The 12,002-nt window shown below is 43.3% G+C and overlaps 1 protein-coding gene across 2 annotated transcripts in view; it reads left to right on the top strand.

Annotated features, from left to right (window-relative positions):
* Positions 1 to 364: 364 nt before the first annotated feature.
* The window catches only part of LOC129843747 (protein Jumonji-like), a 114,951-nt gene continuing 103,313 nt past the window's right edge, over positions 365 to 12,002 (top strand). For both annotated transcript variants that reach the window (XM_055912329.1, XM_055912328.1), the window contains exon 1: positions 365 to 1,019. In XM_055912329.1, coding sequence (XP_055768304.1) covers positions 975 to 1,019 — 45 coding nt within the window. In that variant the 5' untranslated portion in view covers positions 365 to 974. The remainder of the gene's footprint in view (positions 1,020 to 12,002) is intronic.

Here is a 12,002-nt window from a genome sequence, read left to right as displayed (position 1 = left end):
TAGCATGTTTATCTCACACTCAAATCAATACATATATAGACTGTGTAGCCCTTGTTGTGCAACTCAAAAAATAAACATTGTCATTCTTATGGTAAATACATTGTGGCCATTTAATTACAATGTTAGCGGCTACATTGTTTGTATTTTTAACTTGGTTATTATGTGCGCAGTCTTTAATGATAGGCCTATTTTAATAGTTTTTTAATTATGAATAAAGGAACATTACAATAATATAGTATATTGCATTGTAAATGTTATTTATTGATACGGAAATCATTTAGGAGGGCCCGTCCATGGATCTTCGAGGGATGTAACGCGACACTGCTCCTCACGCCAGATGACAGTGTTTGTATTTTCACCCAGTCCCTAACGTGGTACTGTATTCCTCGAGACTCACCGCTGGGGCATATTCCCCGGTCTATCGCGGTAGAAAGACACTGCAGATAAACCCATGCCGTTACCATTACTAGCGGTGTGGGAGAGTTAACTCGTCGTCTGGCAGACACCGCTGAAACGTGTTTCTGGATTTTGTATTGACATTTTTTTTTTAGGGGGGGGGGGGGGTATTTTTTTGTACCTTTTAACTCCCGTCTGTGATATTCTTCAACACGGAATCTGCTGGGCCCTCAAAGCGTGTTTGATTTGTGCCTCGAGGATATCCAGGATACATGCCCTTTTCATTCGCATAATGGGAGATTGTCCGGTTCGTTGTTATGCATATGTTATAACGCCGTGATTTTGGTGGTGTTTAAATTTGTGTTTCTTGCCGTGGATTGCAAAATTGGAATTTCTCTCCCAGGCGACTCAGCGAAAAGGGAAGTAGACAGCGTGAGAGAGAGAGAGAGGGAGAGAGTGGGGATAAAGACACTCTGCCACCTCGCTGGATCACACCACGGGATTTAATAATTGCATGTTCTAAAAAAGGATATACATGTGCCTATTCGGTGTTTAACCGACCCAATCCGGTTTGCAGGATGAGTAAAGACAGACCCAAAAGGAACATCATACAGAAGAAATACGTAAGTATATTCTAAATGTGTTCTGAAATGCTTAATATCGTTCCAAAACTTCTCTCTTGCTAACGGATAACGTCATATACACTGTGTGTGGTATCAGACTGTCCTATGTGTGTTTGCATATTGGTTTCATGTCATTTTTTTGTCCTAAAACATCGACATCAGACTGTCCTAAAACATCAACATCAGACTGTCCTAAAACATCAACACCAGACTGTCCTAAAACATCAACATCAGACTGTCCTAAAACATCAACATCAGACTGTCCTAAAACATCAACATCAGACTGTCCTAAAACATCATTACCAGACTGTCCTAAAACATCAACATCGGACTGTCCTAAAACATCAACATCAGACTGTCCTAAAACATCAGACTGTCCTAAAACATCAACATCAGACTGTCCTAAAACATTAACACCAGACTGTTCTAAAACTTCAGACTGTCCTAAAACATCAGACTGTCCTAAAACATCAACACCATACTGTTCTAAAACTTCAGCCTGTCCTAAAACATCAACATCATACTGTCCTAAAACATCAACATCAGACTGTTCTAAAACATCAACACCATACTGTTCTAAAACATCAGACTGTCCTAAAACATCAACACCAGACTGTCCTAAAACATCAGACTGTCCTAAAACATCAACACCATACTGTCCTAAAACATCAGACTGTCCTAAAACATCAACACCAGACTGTCCTAAAACATCAGACTGTCCAAAAACATTAACACCATACTGTTCTAAAACTTCAGACTGTCCTAAAACATCAACATCAGACTGTCCTAAAACATCAACATCAGACTGTCCTAAAACATCAACATCATACTGTTCTAAAACTCCAGACTGTCCTAAAACATCAGACTGTTCTAAAACATCAACATCAGACTGTCCTAAAACATCAGACTGTCCAAAAACATTAACACCAAACTGTTCTAAAACTGCAGACTGTCCTAAAACATCAGACTGTCCAAAAACATTAACACCATACTGTTCTAAACCTCCAGACTGTCCTAAAACATCAACATCAGACTGTCCTAAAACATCAACATCAGACTGTCCTAAAACATTAACACCATACTGTTCTAAAACTCCAGACTGTCCTAAAACATCAACATCAGACTGTCCTAAAACATCAACATCAGACTGTCCTAAAACATCAACATCAGATTGTCCTAAAACATCAACATCAGACTGTCCAAAAACATCAACATCAGACTGTCCTAAAACATCAACATCAGACTGTCCTAAAACATCAACATCAGACTGTCCTAAAACATCATTACCAGACTGTCCTAAAACATCAACATCAGACTGTCCTAAAACATCAGACTGTCCTAAAACATCAATACCAGACTGTCCTAAAACATCAACACCAGACTGTTCTAAAACATCAACATCATACTGTTCTAAAACATCAGACTGTCCTAAAACATCAGACTGTCCAAAAACATCAGACTGTCCTAAAACATCAGACTGTCCTAAAACATCAGACTGTCCAAAAACATTAACACCATACTGTTCTAAAACTTCAGACTGTCCTAAAACATCAACATTAGACTGTCCTAAAACATCAGACTGTCCTAAAACATCAGACTGTCCTAAAACATCAGACTGTCCAAAAACATCAGACTGTCCTAAAACATCAGACTGTCCTAAAACATCAGACTGTCCAAAAACATCAGACTGTCCTAAAACATCAGACTGTCCAAAAACATCAGACTGTCCAAAAACATCAGACTGTCCTAAAACATCAACATCAGACTGTCCTAAAACAGCAACATCAGACTGTCCTAAAACAACAGACTGTCCAAAAACATCAGACTGTCCTAAAACATCAGACTGTCCAAAAACATCAGACTGTCCAAAAACATCAGACTGTCCTAAAACATCAGACTGTCCAAAAACATCAGACTGTCCTAAAACATCAGACTGTCCTAAAACATCAGACTGTCCAAAAACATTAACACCATACTGTTCTAAAACTTCAGACTGTCCTAAAACATCAACATCAGACTGTCCTAAAACATCAACATCAGACTGTCCTAAAACATCAACATCAGACTGTCCTAAAACATCAACATCAGACTGTCCTAAAACATCAACATCAGACTGTCCTAAAACATCAACATCAGACTGTTCTAAAACATCAACATCAGACTGTCCTAAAACATCAACATCAGACTGTCCTAAAACATCAGACTGTCCTAAAACATCAACATCAGACTGTCCTAAAACATCAACATCAGACTGTCCTAAAACATCAAAATCCGACTGTCCTAAAACATCAACACCAGACTGTCCTAAAACATCAACACCTGACTGTCCTAAAACATCAACATCAGACTGTCCTAAAACATCAACATCAGACTGTCCTAAAACATCAACATCAGACTGTCCTAAAACATCAGACTGTCCTAAAACATCAACATCAGACTGTCCTAAAACATCAACATCAGACTGTCCTAAAACATCAACATCCGACTGTCCTAAAACATCAACACCAGACTGTCCTAAAACATCAACACCTGACTGTCCTAAAACATCAACATCAGACTGTCCTAAAACATCAACATCAGACTGTTCTAAAACATCAACATCAGACTGTCCTAAAACATCAGACTGTCCTAAAACATCAACATCAGACTGTCCTAAAACAACAGCAGACTGTCCTAAAACATCAGACTGTCCTAAAACATCAACATCAGACTGTTCTAAAACATCAACATCAGACTGTCCTAAAACATCAGACTGTCCTAAAACATCAACAGTAGACTGTCCTAAAACATCAACATCAGACTGTTCTAAAACATCAACATCAGACTGTCCTAAAACATCAGACTGTCCTAAAACATCAGACTGTCCTAAAACATCAACATCAGACTGTTCTAAAACATCAACATCAGACTGTCCTAAAACATCAGACTGTCCTAAAACATCAGACTGTCCTAAAACATCAGACTGTCCTAAAACATCAACAGTAGACTGTCCTAAAACATCAACATCAGACTGTCCTAAAACATCAACATCAGACTGTTCTAAAACATCAGACTGTCCTAAAACATCAACATCAGACTGTCTTAAAACATCAAACAGCTTTTCTCAGTCAGTTACTTAATTCTGAGAATAAGATATTTTCACCATTTTATATTAAATTTTATATGACCAATCCAGTGCTGTCTCCCAAATGGAGACCTATGGTGGTTCTAATGTGTGTGTGTGTGTGTGTGTGTGTGTGTGTGTGTGTGTGTGTGTGTGTGTGTGTGTGTGTGTGTGTGTGTGTGTGTGTGTGTGTGTGTGTGTGTGTGTGTGTGTGTGTGTGTGTGCGTGTGTGTGTAAATCCCAGAATGGGCCCCTATCCACGATTTACAAAATCACATCAATATTTGATGATTTGTATTTAATAACCGAATTGTCTTTCAGAAAATGTAATATATTTTATGACTTGTAGTATTATCATATGGGGGCTAATGCAGGCTGTAAGACATTAGGGGCCTGTGGCGAAAGTTAATGTGTCCAATTTCCTGTGTATATGTTGATTTGAAGATGTTTAAACAATTTGCAACCTATCCTCATTTCACTTCTTCCCCAACTTAGCTCATTTATTGTGCCCATTGTTCCAACAATATTATTGCATTAATTCATCATTTACTTTCCAATCAACCTTATTCAGCAAGTATCAGATAGGACATTTATTTAATAGCTCTACCTAATAATAGGTGGAATTTTCCTTGAATCCTACAGCAACAGGAGCTATTTTTATGGTGTTAATATTATTCACAATTAGTGTCACACCTACTGTAATTACATTCCTTTTCCAGTTGTCTTCCACTTCAACAGGGCTCCCGGGTGGTGCAGCGGTCTAAGTGCAGACCCTGGTTTGAATCCAGGCTGTATCACAACTGGGCGTAATTGGGAGTCCCATTTTGCAGCGCACAATTGGCCTGTCTGAGTTTGGCCCAGGGTAGACTGCCATTGTAAAAAATCATTTGTTCTTAACTGACTTGCCTAGTTAAAGATACATTTAAAAAATAATTCTGACACATGAGGTGTCATGTCCTAAAGTGCTTCCTAATGTTCCTGTTCACTCCTATCTCTTCTATTGTTCATATTTTCCAAGAAGGCAACTCCTGTCTAGCTTTCGGTAAAAGTTTGTCAGAAATGCAGTAAGCCGGCCACTAAAACAAACAAAGTGGACTCTTTCTTTGAACCTGGACTCAGACAATCACTTGCCCTTGTAGTTTAACTTCCTCTCAATGAGTGTAAGACTGTTATTACTGTTGCTTTGTTTAAGGGCTGAGACTCACCAGTAAGCGGTTCCTGGCTGAGAGTAATAGAACGTCATTTGCCAACCCGAGTGCGCATGTAGTATCGCGTGAAAAATGTCGGCAGACGTCTACAGCGGGTGGTCCCTAAAGAAATGTGTGCTGAACGATCGGGCAGACGAACGCTAGATACATATTCGGTGCGATACGAGCAAGCTGAAAGAAGGGCAAGCTGAAAGAAGGGCAAGCTGAAAGAAGGGCAAGCTGAAAGAAGGGCAAGCTGAAAGAAGGGCAAGCTGAAAGAACAAGCCGGCTCTGATGGCTAAAATCATACCTGATTTGTGAACAGTTCTATGCCAACGACTTACTGTGTTAGTATGATATAATGAACATAATCAGACCAAGAACAGGAATCACTGATTTCCCATAACACAAAATTGCATTTTAAAGTGTCAAAGTACATACATTTTTGCACTTTTAAGTCATTTTGGTTTGAATACCATATTACCCCTTTAACGATTGAAAATTAATTTGGGTATCGAGTTTCTTGGGCAACATATTAGCAGGACTTTTTAAATGATTTCCTCTGATATTTGATGGACTTTTCTCTTTCTCTAGTTATTATTCACAATTCATAAAGAAAAACAACGTAATGAGAGATGAGAGGTGTTAAACATTGAATCTGTTGTTTTAACGAACGACAGTAAAGCTTCAGAACATCACAGGGGCTATTATAGAGGATAACAGGGTTCCTCTGTGTACTTGCCTCAGTGCAGCTACTCAGCCGGTCTAGAGCCTAATTCATTGGTGTGTGGTGGGGTAAGCACAGCTGCCACTGCTGGGCCTTTACACATGTAAAGAGGCTGTCACAGCCTACGTCCCAAATGGCACCCTATTCCCTATATAGTGCACTACTTTTGACCAGGGCCCAATGGGGCAATTGACCAAATCCCAGTGGGCAATTTGACCAGAGCTCTATGGTCCCTGGTCTAAAGTAGTGCACTATATAGGGAACAGGGGGACATTTGGGACACAGTCACGTTGTTTTATCCGGCGCACAAGTGAGGAGAGCCAAGTTGAAGTATGTGCTTCAGTGTGTGGCGGAACCAGACGGACACAAAGCAGCAGAGGGGTGTGTGGCCTGGCCAGCGCCATGGAGAGAGAAGACAGACACAGAGCAGCAGAGGGGTGTGTGGCCTGGCCAGCGCCATGGAGAGAGAAGACAGACACAGAGCAGCAGAGGGGTGTGTGGCCTGGCCAGCGCCATGGAGAGAGAGAGGACAGACAGACACAAAGCAGCAGAGGGGTGTGTGGCCTGGCCAGCGCCATGGAGAGAGAGGACAGACAGACACAGAGCAGCAGAGGGATGTGTGGCCAGGCCAGCGCCATGGAGAGAGAGAGGACAGACACAGAGCAGCAGAGGGGTGTGTGGCCTGGCCAGCGCCATGAAGAGAGAGAGGACAGACAGACACAGAGCAGCAGAGGGGTGTGTGGCCTGGCCAGCGCCATGGAGAGAGAGGACAGACAGACACAGAGCAGCAGAGGGATGTGTGGCCTGGCCAGCGCCATGAAGAGAGAGAGGACAGACAGACACAGAGCAGCAGAGGGGTGTGTGGCCAGGCCAGCGCCATGGAGAGAGAGGACAGACAGACACAGAGCAGCAGAGGGGTGTGTGGCCTGGCCAGCGCCATGGAGAGAGAGGACAGACACAGAGCAGCAGAGGGGTGTGTGGCCAGGCCAGCGCCATGGAGAGAGAGGACAGACAGACACAGAGCAGCAGAGGGGTGTGTGGCCTGGCCAGCGCCATGGAGAGAGAGAGGACAGACAGACACAGAGCAGCAGAGGGGTGTGTGGCCAGGCCAGCGCCATGGAGAGAGAGGACAGACACAGAGCAGCAGAGGGGTGTGTGGCCAGGCCAGCGCCATGGAGAGAGAGGACAGACACAGAGCAGCAGAGGGGTGTGTGGCCTGGCCAGCACCATGGAGAGAGAGGACAGACAGACACAGAGCAGCAGAGGGGTGTGTGGCCTGGCCAGCGCCATGGAGAGAGAGGACAGACAGACACAGAGCAGCAGAGGGGTGTTTGGCCTGGCCAGCGCCATGGAGAGAGAGAGGACAGACACAGAGCAGCAGAGGGGTGTGTGGCCTGGCCAGCACCATGGAGAGAGAGGACAGACAGACACAGAGCAGCAGAGGGGTGTGTGGCCAGGCCAGCGCCATGGAGAGAGAGAGGACAGACACAGAGCAGCAGAGGGGTGTGTGGCCTGGCCAGCGCCATGGAGAGAGAGGACAGACACAGAGCAGCAGAGGGGTGTGTGGCCTGGCCAGCACCATGGAGAGAGAGGACAGACACAGAGCAGCAGAGGGGTGTGTGGCCTGGCCAGCACCATGGAGAGAGAGGACAGACAGACACAGAGCAGCAGAGGGGTGTGTGGCCTGGCCAGCGGCATGGAGAGAGAGGACAGACATACACAGAGCAGCAGAGGGGTGTGTGGCCTGGCCAGCGCCATGGAGAGAGAGAGGACAGACACAGAGCAGCAGAGGGGTGTGTGGCCTGGCCAGCGCCATGGAGAGAGAGGACAGACAGACACAGAGCAGCAGAGGGGTGTGTGGCCTGGCCAGCGCCATGGAGAGAGAGGACAGACAGACAGGAGGCCTGCAGCTGGAAAGAATAAGGCATGTCCCAAATGACTCCCTATTCCCTATATAGTGTACAACTTTTGAGCAGGGCCCATAGGGAATGAAGTGCCATTTGGGACACTGCCTTAAACCCTCCCTAACTACAAGGCTGACTCATTGTGTCAGAGCCAAAATAGATTTGATTTGATCTAAATACTGTTTTAGACGCGGGAGTGGAGTTATCGTGAAGACAGATGGAAATGTAACTAGAATGACACATAGTTGCAACAGGAGAAGCCCAGGGAGATATGAATGGAGAAATGGAGGAATGAACTCGTATGAAGGAACAAGACAAGTTTGTTATTTTATTCCTTGGCCTGGGAAGTTGTGAGCTGTGATTTTGCTGCCAATAGGGAATGTTCCACCTCGCTGCGTAGTCGCCGGGGTTTCTCCCTGAATTAGATGTGCAGTGTCAGCAGTAGACAGTGTTTCTCCTAACACAGTGGAGCAATCGTTTTGCTTTTGTTTACACAGTTTGACAGTTGTCTGTTATGTAATGGGCGTACGAGCTGTCTACAGGGCAGTTACAAATGACATAATCAGAGGAGCTTTATCAGTGTCATACAGTCTCATGGCTAAATCAGTGTTCAGGATATTACGGTTAATCAAATAGCTACTTTGATTTTGATTTAAAGGCCTACTTTGTTTTAAAGGCCTACTTTGTTTTAAAAGCCTACTTTGATGTAAAGGCCTACTTTGATTTAAAGACTGACTGATTTAAATGCCTACTTTGATTTAAAAGACTACTTTGATTTAAAAGACTACTTTGATTTAAAGACTGACTGATTTAAATGCCTACTTTGATTTAAAAGACTACTTTGATTTAAAGACTGACTGATTTAAATGCCTGCTTTGATTTAAAGGCTACAAATTTCTACTCTTGTATTAAAGGGTTTTCAGGCCCTTTTTATAGAGTGGAGTGTGATTTGATTAAAGCAGTGAAAGAACTGCCAGTGAAACAGACGATCAGATGTCAGTCAGTAGCTTTATTATTCAAATCAGGTTCATAGAAACTAGGGGATTTGTCAACGTCTTCTAGATAATTGTATGGGATTTATAATACATTATAATACATCTGAGCTAGATTACAGCAAGCCTTTTGGAATATTTGATCATTTCCTCAATCTCTACGTTTAATCCATACTGGCAGATGTTGAGAGAAGTGAAAAGATGGAAAGAGACTTTTACTTTCAGATGAATTTATTGTTCAGTATTTCTGTCCTTCAGGAAAAGCAGCAGCAGCGATGTTTATTGACAAAACAGAGGTAGTTCTGATACAGAACAGGATCTTACAGTATTCTACATAGAATGTGAGAGTGGGACACAAAGGAGAGACACTTTTCATTTTAGGGATTTTCAACAGACAAATCCAGACTACTCCCCACAGACAGATCCATACAGACTACTCCCCACAGATACATCCAGACTACTCCCCACAGACAGATCCAGACTACTCCCCACAGACAGATACATCCAGACTACTCCCCACAGATACATCCAGACTACTCCCCACAGACAGATACATCCAGACTACTCCCCACAGATACATACAGACTACTCCCCACAGACAGATACATATAGACTACTCCCCACAGATACATCCAGACTACTCCCCACAGACAGATACATCCAGACTACTCCCCACAGACAGATACATCCAGACTACTCCCCACAGACAGATCCAGACTACTCCCCACAGAGAGATACATCCAGACTACTCCCCACAGACAGATCCAGACTACTCCCCACAGACAGATACATCCAGACTACTCCCCACAGATACATCCAGACTACTCCCCACAGACAGATACAGACTACTCCCCACAGATACATCCAGACTACTCCCCACAGATACATCCAGACTACTCCCCACAGATACATCCAGACTACTCCCCACAGACAGATCCAGACTACTCCCCACAGACAGATACATCCAGACTACTCCCCACAGATACATCCAGACTACTCCCCACAGATACATCCAGACTACTCCCCACAGACAGATTTATACCTCAGCATTGTTACGAGGTGATGATGAATCGCAGATACATACAGACTACTCCCCACAGATAAATCCAGACTACTCCCCACAGACAGATACATCCAGACTACTCCCCACAGACAGATACATCCAGACTACTCCCCACAGACAGATACATTCAGACTACTTCCCACAGACAGATTTATACCTCAGTATTGTTACGAGGTGATGATGAAGGACAGATACATACAGACTACTCCCCACAGACAGATACATACAGACTACTCCCCACAGACAGATACATTCAGACTACTTCCCACAGACAGATTTATACCTCAGTATTGTTACGAGGTGATGAAGAAGGACAGATACATACAGACTACTCCCCACAGACAGATTTATACCTCAGTATTGTTACGAGGTGATGATGAAGGACAGATACATACAGACTACTCCCCACAGATACATCCAGACTACTCCCCACAGACAGATTTATACCTCAGTATTGTTACGAGGTGATGAAGAAGGACAGATACATACAGACTACTCCCCACAGACAGATGATACCCTTTTGATATTTGTATTTTTTTTTTTAAATGTAAACTTTATTTAACTAGGCAAGTCAGTTAAAGAACAAATAGTTATTTACAGTGACAGCCTTCCCCCGGGCCAAACCCTAACCCGGACGACGCTAGACCAATTTGGCGCCACCCTATGGGACTCCCAATCACGGCCGGTTGTGATACAGCCTGGAATCCAACCAGGGTCTGTAGTGACACCTCTAGCACTGGGATGCAGTGCCTTAGACTGCTGTGCCCCTCGGGAGCCCTATATGTAGGGAATAGTTTGTCATTTGGGACGGATCCCCACTGTATCTAGACTAACTAACAGTGGTAAAAAATATAATCATCTCCCCAAGGTCTTAAAATGTTTCAATCATTTATTATAAGGATGTAAACACAACATGGCCTATTTATTGTGTGATTTTGTGATACACTATGTACAGTGTTTTCAGTATGGAAACTATTTTCAGCCATTCTCTAAATTAATTTATTAGGTTATCGTTCTATAATGTCAAAGACAGAATTAGAAACAGGCACTAATTGGCCCAGGCATAATTTACATTTGCTCATTGTAAATAGTTTGAATACATTATGAATTTATGTGAAAGTAATTTTTTATTACACTGTATCAAATCTCTGTTCATAAGCTTAGCCATGTCCAACAGAGCTGCTATTAAGGTAGTGATTTGTAGGATCAACACAGACTCCATTGAGAGAGTCTGAATGTGTTGGTTAAAATGAGGTGCTGTTAATCCACCTCCTTAATGATGTGGATCAAGCTGTTTTACTGCAGCTCTAGGTTGACATGGGGCCCCAGTCATGAAATCCTGGCATGGTGGCAAAGCACTGAACAGAGACAGGCACTACTTCTTACTTCCATGTTGTATGGAGAGGTAGGGTGGACAGCATGTTGTATGGAGAGATAGGATGGACAACATGTTGTATAGAGAGATAGGATGGACAGCATGTTGTATGGAGAGGTAGGGTGGACAGCATGTTGTATGGAGAGATAGGATGGACAACATGTTGTATAGAGAGATAGGGTGGACAGCATGTTGTATGGAGAGGTAGGGTGGACAGCATGTTGTATGGAGAGATAGGATGGACAACATGTTGTATAGAGAGATAGGATGGACAGCATGTTGTATGGAGAGATAGGGTGGACAGCATGTTGTATAGAGAGGAAGGGTGGACAACATGTTGTATGGAGAGATAGGATGGACAGCATGTTGTATGGAGAGATATGATGGACAGCATGTTGTATGGAGAGATAGGGTGGACAGCATGTTGTATAGAGAGGTAGGGTGGACAACATGTTGTATGGAGAGATAGGATGGACAGCATGTTGAATGGAGAGATAGGGTGGACAGCATGTTGTATGGAGAGATAGGATGGACAGCATGTTGTATAGAGAGATAGGATGGACAACATGTTGTATGGATAGATAGGGTGGACAACATGTTGTATGGAGAGGTAGGGTGGACAGCATGTTGTA

The sequence above is a fragment of the Salvelinus fontinalis genome, unplaced genomic scaffold, assembly GCF_029448725.1.
Source record: "Salvelinus fontinalis isolate EN_2023a unplaced genomic scaffold, ASM2944872v1 scaffold_0158, whole genome shotgun sequence".
NCBI classification, from domain to species: domain Eukaryota; kingdom Metazoa; phylum Chordata; class Actinopteri; order Salmoniformes; family Salmonidae; genus Salvelinus; species Salvelinus fontinalis.
Note: the sequence above shows the minus strand (reverse complement) of the source record. Positions and strands in the feature narration are given on the sequence as shown.